The sequence below is a fragment of the Gastrolobium bilobum genome, unplaced genomic scaffold (genome assembly GCF_033153095.1).
Source record: "Gastrolobium bilobum isolate Gb01-03AN ecotype WA unplaced genomic scaffold, APGP_CSIRO_Gbil_v1 utg4632, whole genome shotgun sequence".
NCBI lineage: Eukaryota > Viridiplantae > Streptophyta > Magnoliopsida > Fabales > Fabaceae > Gastrolobium > Gastrolobium bilobum.
This window is the reverse complement of record NW_026897521.1, coordinates 102501-125534: the sequence shown is the minus strand read 5'-3', so window position 1 is coordinate 125534 and position 23034 is coordinate 102501. Positions and strand designations below refer to the sequence as shown.

Here is a 23034-nt window from a genome sequence, read left to right as displayed (position 1 = left end):
AGGTGCTTCTTTTTTATTCTGTTGTAAAGTGTGATGAATTGAAATTGTGTTTTGCTTGTTCAAGTAACAATAACAATGGCTTTTGTACTAATATTGTTTGGAGCATTATATGATGTTGGATTGTGATTATATATAAGTGAGTTTGTATATATTATCGTGGGCTATTTCAATGCTTAAAGCTGACATATTATTGTTGCATGTCTACCCTTGATTTATCGGAACTTTTCTTTCTAATTAATTGATAACTAGCTACCGCAATGAATGCTTTGATGAAAAGTACTAAAAAAAATATGAAACCCCAATAAAGACGACGAGATATGAAGGCTTGAAAACGTGTCTTATAGGTTTAAGGCCAAAACAAGGAAAAAGTAGGTATCTCAAGTTTTGTTCAATATATTGTCTTTTACACACCATGGACGAAACAATCCAGGTTTACGTGGTATCATGCAAAGAAAGAAAAAGACAAAAAAAATAGTATAAAAAAAAATAAAAGATAGGAAAAGTACTGAAGCGGAGGATTTTTATTTCTATTCTCTGACATATATTAACTGATGGAAAAGAAAAAAAAATTAAACAAAGGAAAAGAATGACAATTTATATAAATAAATTTGAGATTACTATATATTTTTTATTCAATAAAACTAATTTAGTTGAAATATATATTATTACATTTCCCACTCATTCCTCGCAAGGGACAATGTAAAATATGACTCCTATATAAAATGCACCCATCCAACTCTCTTTATTTTAACTAAAAGTTTGATTTAATGGAAGGCACGTCCTTTTGCAATATCAGAAAGACTATCGACATTAGTCAGTTTACTCTGGAATTATATATCACCTATCATTCAAAAAATTCAACTAAATATGTCAACTCTATTTGTGACATCTAATGTAAAGGAACAGTGACCAAAGTGTCACTGTTCCCCATCTTATTTTCCTAAATGTCACGCCAACAGTGTTATTTTCCAATATGCCACGGGGACAAGTTCGCTGGGTAGTGTAGCGAACTCGATGTGCTGATGTGTCACATTTCTGATGGACACCAAGATCGCTGGTGTCAGTAGCGAACTCTGAAGCAATTAATGCTGACACAAAGAACAAGTTCGCTGCCACATAACACATAGTTCGCTGAAGGGCGTAGCAAACTATGTGCCTTCCAAAATTTTGAAATCTGATCAATTTACTTGTTTCTTTTTGTTGCACGGCTTTCGAAGAAAAACAATTATATTTCTTGTTGAATCATGCTATTGTTTGATGGGAAATAATTGTCTCATTTTACATGAGATAACTATCTCATGTTTCTCTCACATAAAAAGTTATGACATCATTTTTTCTTTTTTCTTTTTTTAATGGATGGTGGGCTCTACCATATTATGTATCTATAGTAGGAGATACTTATCTCCTACAACATGAGAAAAATAGAACCCTTGTTTGATTATGTGTGCAACTTTCGTTGCAGGTAGGAAAATAGGCTATATAGCAGGCAAGGCGAAGACGCAACGTCAAAGGCTATGGCAGCAATGCCGCAATAGTTACAGTGGTTACTGCAGAACATACGTGTATCAACCACTTTGTTGAATTATTTTATATTATACATTGATATTATTTGGGTGCTGATTTTTACATGCATGAATTTATTATGCTATTTTTTGGTTTATTTTTGTTTTGGATTTTGTTTTTATTTTTTAATACAAGAAAAATATATGCAACCTGTGTTTCGATTTTGTATATTTTTGAAAGGATATTATTGTTCGTCAATAAATATATTGGCCGGATAATATTTTAAAATTAACTAGTACATTCAGTAATAATATTCATGCTGCATTATTATTTAAGTTGATATTTTATTTATTTGTTTGTTTTGAAAATGATATCATGCAAAATTCTTCTGGTCACCGTCCCAAAAATTCATCTTGTGCGCAAAAGCCGAAAACAACGTAACCAGTATATGCAACAAATCCATAATAGCGTGATTCAATGTGAAATATAATTGTTTTTCTCGAAATCCGTGCAACAAAATAAAAGTTCTGAAAGGCACATAGTTCGCCATCCCTCTCAGCGAACTATGTGTACGTGAGACACCACTCACATCTAGTTCGCTGCCACATGCAGCGAACTTATTCTTTGTGTCAGCATTAATTGCTCCAGAGTTCGCTACTGACACTAGCGACTTTGGTGTCCACCAGAAACGTGACACATCAGCACACCAAGTTCGCTACACTGTGTAGTGAACTTGCCCCCGTGGCAGATTGAGAAATAACACTGTTGGCGTGGCATTTAGGAAAATAAGATGCAGAACAGTGACACTTTGGTCACTGTTCTTAATGTAAATTAGTCAGATGCCTTTTCAGGGATCTAGAACCTGGCTTGCCTTACCAATGTAAGAATAATTTGCATATATATATATATATATATATATATATATATATGGGAAAAATGTGTATAATTTTAAAAGATGTAAAGTTGTGTTATTTTAAGAGAGAGAAAGAGATAGATAAAGTAGGAGAGAGAGTTGACAAAAAAAAATAAAGGTGTGGGTCCCGCCTCTTTGTGAGAGTGAAAGGATGTAAGTTGTGTAATTTTAAATGATAGACACTTTTCCCTATATATATATATATATATATATGAGAACGGTTATACTTACCACAAGATAAGTTTACCACCCTTACAATCAATCTCCTAACCGTTAGATTAAAATTAAATCCAACGGTTCATAATTATCCCTTATAATCCTAATTTTTACTCTCTCATCCCCCCCCCCTCTCTCTCTCTCTTCAAATTCTTTGAAGGTGAGTTCCCGTTTGTTGCCTGGATCTACGGTCCACGTTGCTCGCAGAGGAAGAAGCTCGTGGCTGCCAAGTCCATCTTGTTCGTACCTATAAAATTAAAATTAGGAAGAACTCAGGAATGACGAGCACAACGCATTTATTTCTGATTTCTGATTCTCCATTAAAAACAAAAGAAAAATTAACAAAAGAAAAACAAAAGAAATTGGTATGTCTAATTCCAAATTCTCCATCTTGTTCATACCTATAAAATTAAAAATTAGGAAGAACTCAGGAACGACGAGCACAACGCATTTATTTCTGATTTCTGATTCTCCATTAAAAACAAAAGAAAAATTAACAAAAGAAATTTGTTATGTCTGATTCCAAATTCTCCATCTTTGTACCTATAAAATTAAAATTGTTATGTCTGTGTATCTTTTATTTCTGATTCTTCCATTCTCCGTTAAAAACAAAAGAAAAATTAACAAAAATATATATATATGATGATTGCATTGCATCGTTATATCATTTCTCACTTTCCTTGATTCAATATTGTTATTAACACCTGCCTTTCGTTTTTCTTTTTTCTTTTTAATTTTCTTTTTTTGCACTGTAAATGTTTGGAAGAATTTGGTGCTAATTTTAATCTCATGCAGATCCCAAACCTAGAGGGAGAGAGAGAGACAGAGAGGGAATGTGAGAGTAAAAATTAAGATTATAAGGGATAATTATGATCCGTTGGATTAATTTTAATCTAACGGTTAGAAGATTGGTTGTAAGGGTGGTAAACTTACCTGGTGGTAAGTATAACCGTCCCCTATATATATATATACATACATATCAATCAGAAAAATATTTCTACAATTAATGCAGATAAGTTATTTGCAGTTAATGCAGATAAGTTATCTGCATTTATTTCCAAAACGACGTCATTTTGGGATTGAAAAATTAGAAAATTATAATTATAAAGACTATATAACCCTGAAATAAATTAAAATTACAAAAACACCATGATTTCCACTCCAAAACGACGTCGTATTGGACTTACTGCAGATAACTTATCTGCAGTAACTGCAGAAAAAATGAATATATATATATATATATATATATATATATATATATATATATATATATAGGGCTTAACATTTCTGCAGCAGCCGTAGATAGTGTTATCTACAGCTGACATAGAAAAGTGGACCCCACGGCTTTAAAAAAAAAAAAAAAACTCAGGATCCGGACGCGGATCCTTGCTTGCTGTAGGTACAGCAGCTGCAGAAATCATTTTGCCATATACGGCTTAACATTTCTGCAGCAGCCGTAGATAGTGTTATCTACAGCTGACATAAAAAAGTGGACCCCACAGCTTTTAAAAAAAAAAAAACTCAGGATCCGGTGCCGTATCCCAGGATCCGGACGCGGATCCTTGCTTGCTGTAGGTACAGTAGCTGCAGAAATCATTTTGCCATATATATATATATGGGTTTGGTGTTTGTCATTTTAAATGACATAAGTTATGTCATTTTAGGAGAGAGATAGACACAGAAAAACAGAAATCATGGGAGAGAGAAAGTGGGTGATTTTTTTTAATTTAAAATTCAAATTTTCTGTGTCTGTATCTATGACATAACTTTCTGTCATTTAAAATGACAAACACTTTTTCCATATATATATATATATATATATATATAGAGAGAGAGAGAGAGAGAGAGAGAGAAGAGGGGTTTGAAGGTCAGTCATGCTCATGCACAACTTTGCGAAGATTAAAGCCAAAATTGAATAAAAAAGTAATCCATTAAGCAAATTACACAGTTCAGCTAAGTGCCAAGGTTAGGTGCCCGGGTTGACACTGGTGGGCCATGAGAGTATCTCCACTGGTTACAGGCTGAGCATTTCTCCAACTTTACAGTGTTTTCCAACGTACAGAATTTACAAGACCAAGTGTCGTACTTGGTATTAACATCTTTTGGCTGTTGCGTGCCGCACAACTCACATACGGGAGCCAAAATCTGCGTTGGTCCAGCATCAATCACATGCATTAGAAAAGGCATTATGCTACAAAACCACAATAAATTTCAAGAGTAAACTATACCCTAAAATATATATTACTTATACTTGGTAACAACCCGAAAAAGAAAAAGTCTGCAATGAATGAATGCAGTATATTTGGATGCTTACTTTATTCAACAGAGTGCACATTGGACACTCCCACATTGCAGGTTCTTCAGAATGAAGTGTTCTATTATCACCAGATAGTAGCCCAGATTGACTTAATAAATTTTCAGAACTAGATCCTTCTTGAGAATTGGATTGAGAATGTGAAATGCTTTCTAATCCAAAACATCTTCGTTTAGATCCAGTCTTATGTTCAATGACAGTTCCAATTTTTGATGTATCCACAGTCAAATCTACAAATTTAGGACTACTAGACGAGTGAACCGGTAAACTTGAATCTGTATCACGACTTCTTTTTCGAGACATCAGATCCAATGGTAGAGTATATTTGGATGTTAGGTTTGAGTTTCCCACATTTTTCCCCTTGTGTACTAGATTCTCAGCAGGTTCATGGTTAACATCTTCATCATCCGAATGTTCACAAGATTGAGAACCACACCATATATCATCCTGTAATCTCCTTTCTGCAGCCATTGCAGCAGCTTGTACTGGACTAAGTGCCTCCATTATAACACTATCACCACCCAGACGTTTTGGCCCAGATGGAAGACGAGACCCCAATCGTAATCTCTTTTCGGACGCTGCTAGTGCAGTTTTACGGAGAGACAAAGGCGGAGGTTGCCGTGAATAACCACCTAAACGCCTTCCTGGAAGGTCAAATCCCTCTCCTGCGCCAGTTATTCCCTTAGCCATCAACTCTTCACATTCCTGTGTACGATTAATAAAATGGATACAAGAAGGACAAATAAATAAAAGCAAGAGCATGATTATAATAACTCACTAAGAAGAAAAACACAGTTTTCTGCTTAGAATTGTCAGCTGGAAACAAGTATTTAGAACAATCATAAGCAACAGTGAACCGATGTTTCAACTTTCCAACCATTATTTAAATAAAAACTGGCCTATTGAAGTATATTGGTTTTTAAAACAAAAGTAAATAATTCATCAAAGAGAATGTTTCATGGAGAGGATGCTGTAAATATCTATTTAGCTACCTGCGTTTCCTAGTATGACCAGTTGTTGGAGGTAAGTTGCTAGGAAAATATAGTTCTATCCTCCTTCTATTTCATTTTCTTTTATTTATTTATTTATGAATTTCATTTTTATTAACTTCTAATATTGTTTGAAATCTTAGCTAATAAAAATGCTCAAAGAACAATAGAACTTCTCATCCATTAAAATCAATAATCTGAGAACTTCAGTATCTTATATGTAAATCATAACAATCTGATGATCCTGATCCTTGCATAGAACAGGAACTCTGATAATGAAATCCATGGCTAATATCTTTTTTATGTGGCAAGAAGGTGAGAAACTTAAGCCTTAAACAAGAAAATCATTGGATATAAAATGCACTTGAAATAAAGTGTGACAAATATAGCCCCTATAAAATCCAAAAGGTAATTGTCTGAAGCAAAGAAGGCACATTTCAAGAGGCAGTAAATCTAGTAATGATCATTTTAACAAAATCAAGGGAACAAGGAGAACCTTTCTAAGTTCATCCCAGAGGTTGTAGAAGTTAGCATTATGAGGACCATGGACATTATGACAAAGCTCATGAAGCATCGTATCCAGAACTTGATCAAATGGGAAGAAGTCCCAATCTCTGTTTGGTCTTCGGAGCCGCAACTTCACGTGTATACCAGCTCCAACATTCAACCCCAAGAGAGACGGATTGCTTGGGCTGCAATCATGTGGACTAGTTCTTTAGACATTCCACAAGAAGTAACAAAAAACGGCAACACAAATTACCTATGTCAAAATCAATATTCATTACATTTCATTTCCCAAATTGAAAAGCAATTTGGGATGTTTAAGCAAAAGCAGACAGCTGCATAAGCAGCAAGACCGATGTTTCTATTCAAACTATTCTATTTTGATTAGCAGAAATTAAAATCATAACATGTTTTAAACAAAAAAAAGAGGTCTGAATCTGCCTTAAAAATGTTTTATGTTACTACAACCCCTTCTGAGAAAATAAAATCTGAACTCAATCAGATTTCAATATAATCAACAAGTACATAGACTGAAATTCATCACCAACTCCTCAAGCAAAAAGGGGTCACAAAAGCTGTTAATTTTTTACTAAAAAATAATCAATGATTAGAACGGTGGTTTTCACTCCAAGATGAAAACTTTCATCTCTCTAACTCCATTGCTTCTTTTTTTCTTCATTACCCATTAACGAAAACAAAAATGGGAAGTGAATAGCACGGAAAAATGAGAAAGAGAGATAGAGAGAGAGGAAATTTTGAATTACCAGAATTCAGAGAGAAGCTTGACCCTCCATTTGTGTTTACGCATGATGGGCTGCACCTGTTTGGCGATCTTCTCCAACATCTTGGTGGCTTCTTCTTGCCCGGGCTTCCTCTTCAGAGCTTTGATTTCCCAAACCTTGTTGAGGTCGCCCAAGTTCATCGTTCCGAACCCTATAATCCCGAAATCTAGAAAAAAAAATATTAATTGAGGGAGATGAAGGAGAATCAACAGTGAGGCATTGAAGAATCTGAAGAGAAGGGTGATGATTGGCTGCAGATCGCAGAGAATTTGATGCGATTGGTGAAGAAGAAGAGGGAAACTCCAAACTACGACGAAATGATAGCCTTCTGTTGAGGTTTGATACCCCCCAATTTCAAACGCGCCAGGTTGGGTGGGATTTTGAATTTTTTCACATGTGGGGCATCGTCTTCCAAAATTAATATTAGAAACAAAGATGTATTATTTCCAAAAAAGGAAAAAGAAACAAAGATGTATAAAATATCGGGAAGATCACTATCTTATATTTTAAGGGGCGTTTTGTTGGGAATGAATTTTATGAATAATAGAGAAATGATATTCATAGAAAAATAGTAAAAAATGGTAGGAAAGTGAGTTTGGTAGGAGAATATAAAAAAAAAAAAGTTGTTTGGTTGAAAAAAATTTAACCTGAAAAATTAGGTAAATTTTATAAAGTCTATGTTTGGTTGTAGATAAATATAGATGGAAAAAAGTTGCTATTACGAAAATATGTCTGTTAATTTTTGTAATGTGTATCCCTGCAACATCTGCAGTTGGCTTTCCAAATCCAATTGCTTCCTCAATCTTCTCACCAACATCTTGAATGAAATCCTTTACCGTATCAAGGAATCCACCCTTCCCATCATCTTCCTTTTTCTTTTCATCCTTAGTAGATCAATAACTTGCTGAAAGAAAAACATCAACAATCAGGATCACACCCATTAGGCACTAGACACAGATACAAACAGATTATTCGCAATACAAAGTTACAATCTTTTGATCATCAGTTTCCAGTAATCAAAATGAAGGGTACCCAAAATCACAACTTAATCAACGATCACTTTCAAAGACACCAACCAACAAAATCCAAAACATAAAAACACAAGGTGAAGACCTGAGAACCCTTCTTCACCTACATGCAAATGGGTCGTCAGAGGATATACTATCTTCAGAGGATAGGGTCGTCATCTGCTTATTAGACAATGTGAAAATTTAGGTAGATAAGCGGAATACCACATCTAAAGTGGGAATATTTGCGCAACAATTTAGATCCAAATAGCCATGTAAATGGGTTACCTAGCAAACTGATTTAGGTGCACAAATTTGGAAGCTGGTCAACCAAACATGGATACTTTATAATTCCACTTCTAATTTTCCTATCTATCTCACCACAATCCTCCAACCAAACACATCCTGAGACAAACTCATTCTTGGGCAACTCTGTTGACGTGGCGTCTCCTCCTTCAGTTTCACTTTTGTGTTCACACTGCACAAATTTAAAAATCTTTCCTTCTTTGGTAAATCAGTGAATAAAAAAATTATAAAACTAAAACCAATTTTGAAAGTAGTTCATTCTTTGAAAAGTTTATGATTACTTACTGGCTCAAGTTTCTGAAGTTGAGCTATTCTTTAAAATTTAGCAGCCTAAGCCATTATTTCTGAGTTGTTTGAGGACAATCAAGAGTTTACTTTTGGGGTGTTTGATGGGACGAAAATTCGTTCTCATCTAAGCCCATTTTGATGGCAAAATGTCATCCGTTCCCTCAACTAATGAGCAACTTTAGCACTAAAAGAACATATTTAATATCTTTAAGACAAAAACATAGTGGGGAACGGATAATGACGTAATCCTTTGGAAAATATATAAAAAGGGGAACGGATTAAGAACAATAAATACACCTGCTTCACTTACTCAATCTCTCTGACCACTTTTCAGGAAACGTTGAAAAGAAGTTTCCATAAAGCATAAGCGATGCAGCCATCAAGCAAGAGGAAACGTGCGCAGCAGAGAATAAAGGTCTCCTAATGGCTAAAGAGGAAAGCAAGGCATGGGGATGGTCAGAACGAAAGACAAATCTCAACAATAACTGTCTCATCCAGCCACTTGCACCCTTCGAAGCACTGTTCACACCGCCTCTATCACGCAGTCAAGAAAACAAATCCAAGAGAATTACAGACTTTGCCATCCGCTCTTCTGCTATAAATAGGACGTTCCAGCACGAAGACAATCATCGAATTCCTTAAGAAGAGATCACTTAGTTTATTTTGTAGTTTTTAGTTGTACAGTTTTAACTTTAGTTAAGTGACAACACTTCTTCTTCATTCTGTATCACCCACTTAAGACTCCTCATGAGCAACAACCATATTCTCCACTTTTCATTTTGTTGTAATCAATTTGGTTTCATTTAAATACAAGTGTTATTTCTCTCCTTTCCATTCGTTATCTTTGAACGGAATCTCGGGTCTATGGGATTTCAGTTTGGAATAATTATGTTTAAACTAGTAGCCATGGGCTAAACTATATGTGGAATGGAAAAACTACAAAGTTCTTAAAGAATTATTTTTAAAACTCTTGTATTACAGCTTTTGTGTTTCTCTGGTTAAGTGAGCTATATTCATTGTGTATTGATGGGACGTAAATTCGTTCCCATCTAAGCCCATTTTGATGGCAAAATACCATACGTTCCCTCATCTGATGAGCAACTTCAGCATGAAAATAACTTGTTTTACACATTTGTGACAAAAACACAGTGGGGGAACAGATGGTAACATATTCTTTAAAATATATTAAAAGGGGAACGGACTGAGACGCATTTAATGCACCTGCTCCATTCATTTAATGCTTCTGTACACTTTGCAGGTAACGTAGAGTTAAAGACTTCTAAAAAGCAAGGCGGTGCACCAACTGAGCAGCCGGAAACGTGAAGAGCAGAGAATCAAGAGTTCTCATTAGCTGAAAAAAAAAGCAAAGCATGGGAAGGTCTGCAAACAACGCCTAATCATCACCAAACCCTGTTCCATCCAGCAATTCACGCAAGTTTCACACTCTGCTGCCACAGTCCCGTCCCCTCATTCATGCAACTAGCTCCAAAGGAATTACAGTCTTGTCACTCCTCTTCCAGCTATAAATAGGACCACCCTCAATCAAAAACATCATCGAATCCTGGAGGGTTTGCAGTCCGAAAGGAAGAGATCACTTAGTAGTAGTTAGTAACTTAGTTTAATTTTAAGTTGTAACTGTAGTTAAGTGACAACCCCTCTTCTCTTCTCTATAAACAACCATCAAGACTCCTCACGAGCAAATACCCATCTTTCTCCATTTTCTGTTTCTTTTTGTAAACTGTCTTTTAAATTAATATAAGTGTTTTTCTCTTCGTTCCAATCGTTATCGCTTGACTGAATCTCGGGTCTATGTGATCTCAGCAGTTGAGAATAATTATGTTTAAACTATCAGCCATGAGCTGAACTATCTGTGGAACGGGTAAACTGTGAAACTCTTAAAGAACTGTTTTCAAAACTCTTGACCGAAGCTTTTTGTATTTCTTTGGCTAAGTAAGCTATATTCATTGTGCGTCAATGGAAATTGGGTACATACTGAGAAAGGAACTTCCATAAGGAAGGGATGTCAGACAGCTTAGCCATTGGGGGAAGGTAGATGTCATGGCAAAAACGCTACTAGTCACCTTAGGAATAAGGGGCCAACTCGTCCATTTTAAGGTTCTGAACTAAGTACCTGTTGGAGTCAAGGGAGCCATAGGAATATGGAAACTTGTGAGCCATCTAGACCATGAGCTGAGGAATCAGAGTTGGTAGGAAAAGAAACTGGGACAAAGCCAAAAGGTGTTAAGTCTTGAGCAGAGAAAACAACCCCTTTAAGAGTGAAGCAGTGAATCTGTTCCTTCTGTTAAACTGTTTTAACCACTACCATGTTGTCTCTTGATTATAGTTATTTTTGTTTTAGTAGTTTTTATTTTATTTTATTTAGTACTTATAAAAACTCCAATGATTATTATCTCACCTTCTTCTAAACAGGAAGGATCACATACATAACGCAGCGAGCAACTGTTTGCCATCAGATTGAACCTACTGTTCCAGAGGAACGTTGTCAAGACAGTAGGGAACGTTTGACCAAACAGTTCATTTACTAAATTTTCTTCTCATTTTCATTCTTTATAAACAATGATAAAACAATAATTACCACTCTATCCTCGTGGAAACGATAATTTGGGCATTAATACTCCCTTTATTACTTGATGCGTGCACTTGCGCACTTGGGTTGGAACTAAGGGACGAATCTGTGTTCTGCAAGAACAGAGGAACGTCCCCTATCAGAACTTATATTTTTCCACCATCAGCAAACCACCCAACATGTATCAATGCAAATTGAACACATACTGAGAAAGGAACTTCCATAAGAAAGGGACTTCAGACAGCTTAACTAGAGGGGGAAGGTAGTCTTGCGGAAACAAGACTGCTGGTTGTCTTAGGAATAAGGGACCACCTCGTTCACTTGAAGGTCCTGTACCCAGTACCTGTTGGAGTCAAGGGAGCCATAGGAATATGGAAACTTGTGAGCCATCTAGTCCATGAGCTGAGGAATCAGAGTTGGCAGTGAAGAGACTGGAACAAATACAAAAGTGTTGAGTCTTGAGTAGAGAAAATAATTGTTTATGAATGGAGCAGTGGATTCGTTCCTTCTGTTATTACTGTTTTAAAACCATTCATACTGTTGTCTCTTAATTATTGTTATTACTTTTACTTTTCCTTGTTTTATTCAATCTTGTATCTACAAAACTCCAATGAAAATGATCGTACCTTCTTTTATGAAGAAAGATTTCATACATAACGACGCGAGGAGCTGTTTGCTGTCAGATTGCACCTACTGTTCTTGAGGAACGTTGTCAAGATAATAGGGAATGTTTGACCAAACAGGTCAATTAATAACTTTTCTTTTCATTTTCATTCTTTGTAAAATAGTATAAGGCATTAATTAGAGTTCTATCATTGTGGAACGATAATCTGGGCATTAACACTCCCATTTATTACTTGATGTGTGCACTTGCGCGCTTGGGTTGAAACTAAGAGAGCAACTGTGTTTTCTCTTAGTGAACTGAGGAACGTCTTCATCATAATACATATTTCACCCAACAGCTTTTGACCCAACAGGTATATTTTCACAACTGATGAATGATTTCCCATATCTTTATTGGATTGTGTTTTATGTGTTCTTATGTTTTTATTATTCATATGCCAGGTTACGACATACATTACTTTTGGAACCATAAAGTCAATTGAATCGGAATACAACTAGTGGTACAAGACCTGTAAGAAATGTTTGTATTCTGTTAGTTTTGATTTTGAAAAATGGTATTGTAAGAACTGACAAAAATATTGGGATGATTATTATCCGAAGTAAGTTATTATCCTTAACGTGTTTTGAATCTTAACATTTCAATGACAAAGTACTGCGCATTTCACTTATTCCTTTATGATGCATAACTAAACAACGGTTTTAATGTCTGGTAGATTCAGTATTCAAGTGAGAGTTGTGGATAACATAGATTTTGCATCCTTTCTTTTGTTCGATAGAGACTGTGTTGCTTTGTTGGGAATGAGTGTTGTTGATTTACGCGAGCATCATTTTAAAAGGATCTGATTCTAATTCCTCCTCATTTTCTTTTCATTGAGGTTCCTTTAAGAAAAATTAATTAATTAAATTAACTTTTTATAACATTTTGATGCAAGGTGGTGATTTGGATCATTATCCGGAAGAGCTTAACGTTCTTAATAACAATCCATGTTATTTAAATTCAATGTGAATTTAAATAATGAAGAGACACATTCTGCATCGTAAAACTATGTTTATCATTAAAAAGTTTATATACATGTATCTACAATTCAACTTACTTCTTTTAATTTATATGTATCAGGAAGTTTATTTATTTGATTTTTTATAAACTACATGTTAGTCTCTTAATCCTGATTATTTTCTAAAACCTTTTGATATTTTTTTTTCCTGAGCCTTCTTTCAATGGCTAATTCTTCATCTTCTGCAAAACGGGGAGCAATTGAGAAATAGAGATAGATGCCCCTGAAATCTCTTCCAAGGAATTTATTATTGTAGATTTTTGGAGTCACTAGTGTAACATTCTTAGAGTCTATTATAGACACCATTCACTATTAAGTTGCAAATCTCTTATCTATTTTATCTTTTAATTATTTCTTTAATAATTATGTCCTAGAAAATTTTATTCATAAATTTTATTCAAAACTTGCGTTAACTTTTACGAGACAAACAAACCGACTTCTCTTTTTCTCTATGCATCGCATGGTAATAAACTAGTACACACACACACACACACACACACATATATAGATAGGTTATTCTACCTTTATCTTTTTCTGTCTACCTTTACCTACCACTCTCCAACTCCATTAGATTAGAATATTAATAGGAGAGAAAAATAATAAAGGTAGTTGAGATTCTAATATAATGATGTTAGAGAATGGTAGGTAAAAGTAGGCAAAAAAAGAGGTATGTAGAATAACAGATCCCTACATATATATATAGGAATTAGTGTTTGTCTTTTTAAAGGACATAAAATTATGTCATTTTAGTCAAAACTATTATGTTTTATAGTAAGAGAAACAACTACACAATAGAAATCATGATGGGAGAAAGCGAAATATTTTTTTAATTGAAATATTAAATAAATAATAATAATTTTAATTAAAATGACCGTCCTTTAAAAGATATATATATATATATATATATATATATATATATATATATATATATATATATATGAAATCAATAATCTTCTAATCCAAACTTCAGATGAGGAATCTGAAAAAGAATCTTCTGAAGATTTAAATCAAATCCAAGAAGATGATTTATCTTCGAGTGAGGATTCACAATCCTCGCAGGAAATTAATATCCTGACTAAAGAGCAAGATCTCTTGTTCGAAGTCGTAGATTCAATCATTGATCTCCAAGAAAGAAAGCTTACTTAGCTAAGTTAAAATCTTCTTTAGAAACCAGTTCTTCTAAATCTAAAGAATTGTTGGTTCCTAATAAGTTTAATCTTAAAGATACTCTTAAAAAACTTGAAATGAGTATTACAGTCAAACCAATAATTGTTCAAGATCTTCAACACGAGATTAATCTTCTCAAAACTGAAGTTAAACTTATCAAGGAACAACAACAAACTCATCATAACATCCTTATTCAATTACAAAATGAAGAATCAACATAAACGAGAACGGAAAATACTATTTCTAAACAAGATGAAGACAAAAATCCTAAGGATGAATAATATTTAGGTATAATTGATCAATTAACAATTCAAAAATTCTACATCCCAATCAAACTTAATGTAGGTAACTTTGACCTTGAAATTGAAGCTCTATTTGACATAGGGGCAGATTCAAACTGCATTTAAGAAGGTGTAATTCCTACTAAATATTTTGAAAAAACTTCTGAACGTCTTAGTACTGCTAGTGGTTCAAAACTTCAAGTTAATTACAAACTTCCTAAAGCAATCATAGAAAATGATAATTTAAACATTGAAACACTGTTTCTCCTTGTTAAAAATTTCAAAAATGGAGTTATTCTTGGAACTCTGTTTATCAAATCTCTCTTTCCTCTAACAATCATAGTTGAAGGCATAATTACTTATCATTTGAACAGACCAATTCTTCTCAAATTTCTTAAAAAACCCATCATAAGAGATTTGAATTTCATCCATTACAAACAAAAACAAATCAATTTCCTTAAAGAAGAAATTTATTTTAAGAATATTGAAAATAAATTAAAGCAGCCTGAAGTTCAACAAAAAATCAAAGTCTTGCTTGAATAAATTCAAAATACAATCTGTTCTGATCTTCCAAATGCTTTTTGAAAGAGCATTTGGAGATTTGAATTTCCAACCTATTCAGATTTGCTACTCCTTTCATATCAGAATAGGTTTGGATTAGAAGATTCTTAGGCTCTGATACCAGATGGGTTGCAAAGGGAAATGTGTAAAATAAAAGCAAAGAAAGCAGAAATGGAAAGCAGGAAAGTAGACAGATTACTACATGAATTTTAACAGTAATTAATATGCAAAAATTAAAGGCATAAATAATTTTAAGGTGAAAACCCAAGCCGTATACAGTAGGCCGAAGTCAAACTTAGGTGGAAGGGTTGAGAAGAGAAGAGTTCATTACATAAGCAGATATGAAATGAAACTTTTATTCAAAATATAAAGATTGAGATTACAGTTACAAATTGAAAGAAAGGCAGAATACAATAGAAGGAGAGAAAACTCAGAAGTACCTCGCAGTCTCTCTCTAGACTATCTCTCTAAAACTTGGTAAATGAAAGGATGCCTACAACATTCTGAATAAATCCTATATATAGACAGAAAAACACTATTTCTACAGTATACAGTACAGGTCATGCAACCGGAACTATATATATATATATATATATATATATATATATATATATATGGGGTAAACATTTCTACAGCCACTTTAGATTTAAGGTTATCTACAGCCACCATTTTTAACTATGTTCTCCCGGGAGAACATAGTTATAATATTAAAGTTGTTTTTTTCTTTCTTCTTAGTTACTTTTTAGAACTTGTTTGCTGACGTGGAGAGAGAGAAAAAAATCAACTTTAATGTTATAATTATGTTCTCCCAAGAGAACATAGTTAAAAATGATGGCTGTAGATAACCTTATCGAATTGTAGGAAATCTTAGATTTATGCGGAAGCGGTTTAGGACCTAGTACATTGGTATGCTTACTGAATCATCATTGTTTCACAATTACCTCTCGGTGCGCAGGTCTCGTGTAGAATCTTCCCTTGTAGGATTCCTCTTCACGAACAGCTCACCTCAGCGCCGCAGCACGAACAACCTCCTTGAAGCTGGACTGTGGCAGATCTTCCAAACTATCTCTCGAGGAGGAAGGGGAAGTGTGTGGGCACTGATTAGATTCAGAGCTTGCCTCTTTCTCACAAAAAAGACCTTAGAGGCTGATGACTTAAGAGGTACTATTTATATGGGTTCCAAGAAACCCTAGCTCATTGGGCTCTAGGTTCCTTGGGCTCTTCTCATACTAATAACCCATTTGGGCTTTAGTAAAAGAGCAAACCCAACAATCTCCCACTTGCTCTTTTGGATACAAACTTGAGTCGTAAAACCCAAGATCATGTAACCCATAAGTCATCATCTATCCGAAAAATACCCCATCCCTTGTCTCGAGCTAGCCTGGGGACCTACCATTTGTCATTGATCAAGGCTCCTGATAATCAACGAATGATTATCTAATTCGGTGCTACTCCACTAAAAGCCCGAACTTGAACTCAAAGATTAACAACACTTATAACATGAATATGCATCGCCCCTTTGTAGAATGTCTATAATTGATTGACAAGTTTTCTGTAACTCAATCAATTATTTATTCCCTTGACTATTATAGTTTCTTTAATGGATTACATGCACTGGCCAGTGTCTTTAATATCCAAGTACCGAAACATATCAAGGGGACATATCCTACAAATTCCATGTTGTTTATCTCATAAATACCGATAATCAAATAATCTCACTCCCAAAATACCGAGTTATTGGCCGTCAATAGATCGAACCTCACCCGTTGGTAAATCAAAGAATGAAAACTATTTGATTACCTATTTATAATAAACTCAGGATTAAGAGCAATCACATAACTATAGTTAACTGGAGATTTGATACCTTATGACAGAAAAACAACCTTAATCAAATCTCTCCTTGATCCTTTCAATGTGAATGTTAATTCACACCAATATTTTCCAATGATTCGGACAAAACCATTTCATAAAATATTGCAGCCTAAATAAAGTGCCCAACTTTATTTAACAGCTGTGAATCCATTCATCAATTGTGAGAACCTATGATCATGTCCTCCATGAACGTATCCATATGATCATATACTCCACAATTTGATCCGGACCTTTATGTTTGTAAATAGTGCGCAAAATAAATAAATAAAACCTTATTTATGAAATTCAGAAAATTATTTTATTGTTTCATGGTCTTACTCCAAGAGCACAATGAAACCAATAACTCCCACTTGCTTAATGCAAGTCTGGGATCCTCTTAAGACCCAAAGAAGTAACATGCCTCTCGAACACAAGTTCAGGCAAACTCTTAGTAACTGGGTCTGCAAGATCCACCTCTAATGCTATCTGAGTTTAGTGAAAAACTCATAGCTCGAGGTTGATTTTCTTGAGTCAATATCGACTTGAAATAACTGAATATTTGAAAACTCAGCTTTTCAAGACTCCCACTAGAATATACCAGCATATAATCTCTCGTTCTCCAAAGATACTTGAGTACATGCTTAACAATAATCTAGTATTCTTCTAGGTTCAAAATGGTACTATCTCACTACTCCCACTGCGTGACAGATGTCTGGTTTAACGCCCAACATGATATGCATGAGTCTACCTTTGCCAAAGCATAAGATATCCTACTCATGCATTCTTTCTTCTTAGAAGTCTCTGGTTACTCCTTAGGAAGATGAATTCCACATCTGAGAATTATAATTCTTCTATTAGAATTCTCATGTTGAATTTTGGCAAGAGTTTTGTCAATGTAAGTAGCCTGAGGTGATGCCAACAACTTATTCTTCCGGCCTCATAAGAGTTTTATACCAAGAATATAATTGGCCTCCCCAGTACTTCCATACCAAAACACTAACTTAGCCAACTCTTTATGCTTGATATTACCTCCACGTTGTTTCCAATAAGGAGCATATCATCTACATAAAGTACCAGAAAAACTACTGTCTTCCGTTGAATCCTTTACATACAAATACACATCATTCATCAAGGTTCTCTCAAAATCAAAATTTTGATAACCTGATCAAAACTGATGTTCCAAGACCTGGATGCTTGCTTAAGACTATGAAATAGACTTTCACAACTTGCATACCGTGTGTTTCTACCCATTTGCTATAAACCCTTTTTGGTTGTAGTATGCAGATATCCTGACATCCAACTCCCAAAATTAAATCTCATAATTGAGACTTATAGCAACCAAGAGAATCTGGATAGACTCAAGCATGGCGTCTGGCGAAAAATGCCTCCAAGCTAGCTTTGAAGTTTTTCACCTTCCTGTCCATCCTCTCTTTGCCTTTTATGTCCACATGCACCTTGTTGGTTTTACCCCTCTTGGTGTTTTTACTAGGACCGAACGGAGTTGAAGTACAAGTATTTCATCTCATTGTTCATAGCTTGAGCAACACTTGATCAACAACATTTTCTAGTGCATTATCGTAACTAGTAGGATCAATGTCACTCAACAAGAGACAACTTGAGAGTTAACAAGGTTCTCTCCCACTACGAATGTACTGCACTAGACCTTGTGTATTTATAGGTAAAACAAAGAGTGGGTCAAATGATGGATCTTCAATTTCTTGAGGATCCGCTTATACTTGATATTGTTCCTTTACATGTGATACTAATATTTCTACTAGTTTCACTTATATATTATCATGTTGAATTTCCAATCATGGTTCTCTTGTTTGTTCACTTAGAGATATATTTATCCCCTCTTGAACAATCAAGGGAACAGTGGATGAAGCTTCTAGAGATTCTTGAAATTCTTGATCTGAGATAAATCTCATCAAGAATAACTTAACTTAAGAGCTTATAATTTCTTATCTAGTCCTCCTTTAAGAAAATCATGTGAGAGCTCACTTAGATTATCTTGTCCTTAAGACTAAATAAGAAATCAACCCTAGTTCTCTTAGGGTAGCCAAAAGATATGCACTCTTCCATACAAGATTCCATCTCATTTGACTGCTGTTGTAGGACGTGTGTCGTAGCACCCTAAATCCGAATATGGTTTGATCTGGGCTTGCACCCTTTCCATAATTCTTTAGGTGTCTTTACAACAAACTTTGACGGAACCAAGTTAAGAAGGTACATTTCCTTCTCTTAGGCATCTCCCTTGAACAACATTGACAAAGATGAATAACTGAACATGATCTTCACCAAGTCTAGAAATGTTTGATTTTTGCATACTGCAACTTCATTCAACTAACGCGTTCTTAGAGTTGACAGTTACGAAAATTATCCCCTCTTAGTAGGACCCTTTGACACCTCATCTGAGAGCCGTTAGATCAAAAAAGATCAATGGTGTCACATGCTTACAAATCAGAGTCGTTGATCATTTTTTATCTAATGGCTCTCAAATGGGGTGTCAAAGGATCCTATATATATATTAGATAGTTATTCTACCTATTTTTTTCTGTCAACCTTTGACAACCACTCTTGTAAGAACCCGCACCGTTAATTATAATTTTAGAAATTAAATAATAATTAAATGAGGATTAGTAAATGGGAGATTTAATTAATTTAATAATTTAAGTTAAAACATTTTTTTGTGAAAAGAATAAATATTGGGGTTTTGCGGTAAAAATGTCATAGGCAATATTCTCTGAAACTTAAAGATAATTAGCAATTATTATTCCATAAATTTTATGAAATTAATGACAATAAAATATTTATGGTAATATTAGTAAGAAATATTAATCATTGGGATTTAGTCATTTTCGGTGAAAAATACTGATACTGCGAGTATCGCAGTAGAAACAGCGGGTACAGAAAAATACCTAGAATTAAATAAATTATAGTTTTATGAGTCCTAAAATTTATAAGACACGGTGGTCCAAAATTATTAGAGATTTAAGCGCGTAAAGTGTGTGGGTTAGTACTGCCTGAGTTAAGTGAGTGTCCTAAATAGATTAAACCTACTCTCTAACTCTCATTTTTCCTATTCTCTATGTAGACTCCCTTCTCACACTTATCTTCATCATGGTTCCTCTCCAAGAAAAACACCAAGACACCATTTTCCCTCTTCTTTCCACCATGAAAACCTTGTAGACACTTGAGAGCAAGCCTTGTGTGGAAGAAATACCTCTTTCTGAAGTGTTATAGTAGCTGCCTTGTGAGGTTAGAGGACTGTTCTTCTTTGTTGAGTGTGTTGGAGGCATTTACACTACCATTGGAGCACCAAGGAGCCACTTTTGAGAAGAAAGAACTATCCTTGGTCACTCTATTTTCGTGCATTTTTCTTGGCAGAAGAGGAGTGTGGGTTTGTGACCTCTAAAGTCTCCCTTTTCCATTTTTTTGAAGCTTTGGGTATAAACCTTAACTCTTCTCTTTGAGTTTCTCTAAAAAGAATGGATTATTAACATGCAAAATGAAAGAACTAAGTAACCTTGATGAAAACTAGCATGAATATACATAAAATGGTAGTTTGGACTTTTTTTTTTGGAGTTACCCAACCCTAATTATCTCTTTGAGACGAGTTGGCTCCCTCCGGTATCCCCACGAGCTTCGACTTTTTGAGTCGGCTATGGGACTAATCCGGAGTGCGGGGGAACAGTGATGGCTAAAGGTTCAGCCCCCTAGTTTGGACTTTTGTTGTGGGTAAAAATTAAACCTTGTAGGAAAAACTCTTAAAAAATGTATTTTTGGAAAACTATCACAAAATATCCCGATATTGGAAAACCAATATCCGGATATTGATATCCCGATATGATATCTGGATATTGATATCCCGATATTCCCTCGGCAATATCCTGATATTTGGTCTGGACAACAACGAACCTATTTTACTAAAAATTTGATATCTCGAGCTATAGAGCTTCAAATTGAGTAAGGTTTAGACTTATGTGAAGCTAACAAATAGGGATACAACCCTGTAAATTTTTGTAGCCATTGGATAAGCATATTTCCCACAATTTAAGTTTCAAGCCACGTCTTGGTTGTTGGAAAGTCAATTTGCAGTAGTCATTTTGCGAAAAATATAATCGGAGTTATACAACTCCAATTGAGACATATAATATGTCGTTGAAAATATTGAGATGTCTAGTTTAAAAAATATTAAATTCATAGAATTTTTTATAAAAATTTGCAATTACAATTTTAAAAATGGTAAACAAGGTTTGTTGTGGTATTCTCAGTTAGAGTAGTTTCTTTTGAATGAATTTCAAGAAAATAACTTGTAAACTCTATTGTTCTAGTGAGTGGGGTTTTAAAAGTTATAGGACCCTAGGGAGTTGATCTAATTCCTCCCACCTTGAGTTGATGTCCCTACGTAAAGAATGATTACGTAAAAGACAATATTGAAATGAATGTCGTAAACAAGTATAATTGCTAATTGCCTTTATATTTTTGAAATAGGTTGTGATTTTGTGAGGGCCTATGATTGTGGTCCTTTGAATACTGAGAGTACATTGCATTATGTTGCGGATAAAGGTAAGCTTCGTATTCTCAGGGTTAATCCCTTGTTTGTTCCATCAAACTCTGTGGGGGTTTGGTTTATGTGCATGGTATATTTTTATGAAATGATATTACTTGGTGGATTTGGAAATGAAAGTTAGCATGACGTGTTGATATATATGTGTGGTGGTAATAGTATTACCCACACGGGGCAGGCTACGATCTGAGTGTAGGGCACAAGGGGGATGCCTTGTGTTTATGGTATGTTGCAGATGTGCATAGAGTATACCTTCTTTGGCCAGTATAATTGATTTATTAGCTATAACACACTATATATCTCACATGCTGCATATGATTTTATTATCCTGTTGAACTTATTATAACTGTAAGTGAACTTGAGGTGGAGTGATCCTTCGAGAACCCTAGTTTACTGAGATTGTTATCTCACCCTGTGTTTGAGGGATAACATTTCAGGTACTATGAGTATGATGTTGGAGCATCTCGAGGCAAGAGGCCGGATTCGAGTTGTTAGTATGATGTACACGCATTATGATCATGAGACATTTTGTTGTTGAGGCATGCTTATATTGACAGTATTTACTATGAGTATTTGTAGTGAGCATAGAGTGTGTCTATGCCATTTTGATGAGCATGTGTATATTTACAGATGAAAATGTATAGGTTTATGAGATTTATGTATTTATATTCATTTTGATCAAAGGATGTAATGATATATTGATCATGTTGGTTGTCATTTTGTAATATGATGTGTATGTGAGATCGCCTAAGCAACGAGTTCCTAAGTGTCACAATTTATGCATGTAATTGTTGTCTAAATCCCTTAAGATAGGATGATTTAGGTGTCAAGGAAGGCACTAGATAGCCTAATTAAACCACACATATGGTCAACACTTGTTGCATGCCTTAGGTAAGGACAACTAAGTACAAGATGAAGTGATATGGGGCAAAGGGTTGAATGCTAAATCCCCAACCTGAATAAAGATATTTGATTTCTCCACTTTCATAGAATATCCGGATATTGGTGATCTAATATCTGGATATGTCCGACAAATATCTAGATATTTTGGGCGAATAGAAGCAAAAATAAATGTTTAAAAAGAAATGCTTGTATACCTTATAGAATTTAAATTAGAAGGCTTAAATCCATCTCTACGGAGCATGGTGCTTTAATAAATGTTAAGGAAAATAAGAGTAGCTAAAATAAATAATTTAGATGTGATTGAATGTCTGAGTGTGTGGAATTGTTGAGACAATATGTTGGAAAGCGTTCTCCCATAGTTCATAATTCAAGTAGTGTGTAATTAAGCATAAAAGTAATTAGTAAATAAGGTAATTGGAAGAACAAGTAATATAGAATAAACTTAACTCGACATGCAAGTAACTATTATAAATTAATATAGAATGAAAAAAGTTTATTCACATTTTTACATGAGATTAATTATGAATTAAGATGATTAACTTTCGCATTTATTTGATTAATTAGTTACGCTTAATACCATTCTGATTTTAACAAACCGGGTCGACTTGGGGTG

The 23034-nt window shown here is 34.6% G+C and overlaps 1 protein-coding gene across 1 annotated transcript; it reads right to left on the bottom strand.

Moving 5' to 3' along the window:
* Positions 1–4585: 4585 nt before the first annotated feature.
* Positions 4586–7516, bottom strand: LOC133307612 (uncharacterized). Its single transcript, XM_061508154.1, has 4 exons — positions 7204–7516; positions 6432–6627; positions 4981–5651; positions 4586–4823 (listed from the first exon to the last, which is right to left on the bottom strand). Exons 1-4 carry the CDS (start codon positions 7359–7361, stop codon positions 4586–4588), a joined length of 1263 nt encoding a protein of 420 aa, XP_061364138.1. The 5' UTR covers positions 7362–7516.
* Between the last annotated feature and the right edge of the window lie 15518 nt (positions 7517–23034).

Coding starts and splice junctions, on each gene's coding strand:
- LOC133307612 (XM_061508154.1), bottom strand. CDS start 7,361: ATGAACTTGGGCGACCTCAACAAGGTTTGGGAAATCAAAGCTCTGAAG. Junction 6,628..7,203: donor AAGCTTCTCTCTGAATTCTG/GTAATTCAAAAT, acceptor ACATGATTGCAG/CCCAAGCAATCCGTCTCTCT. Junction 4,824..4,980: donor CATTCTGAAGAACCTGCAAT/GTGGGAGTGTCC, acceptor GTGGTTTTGTAG/CATAATGCCTTTTCTAATGC.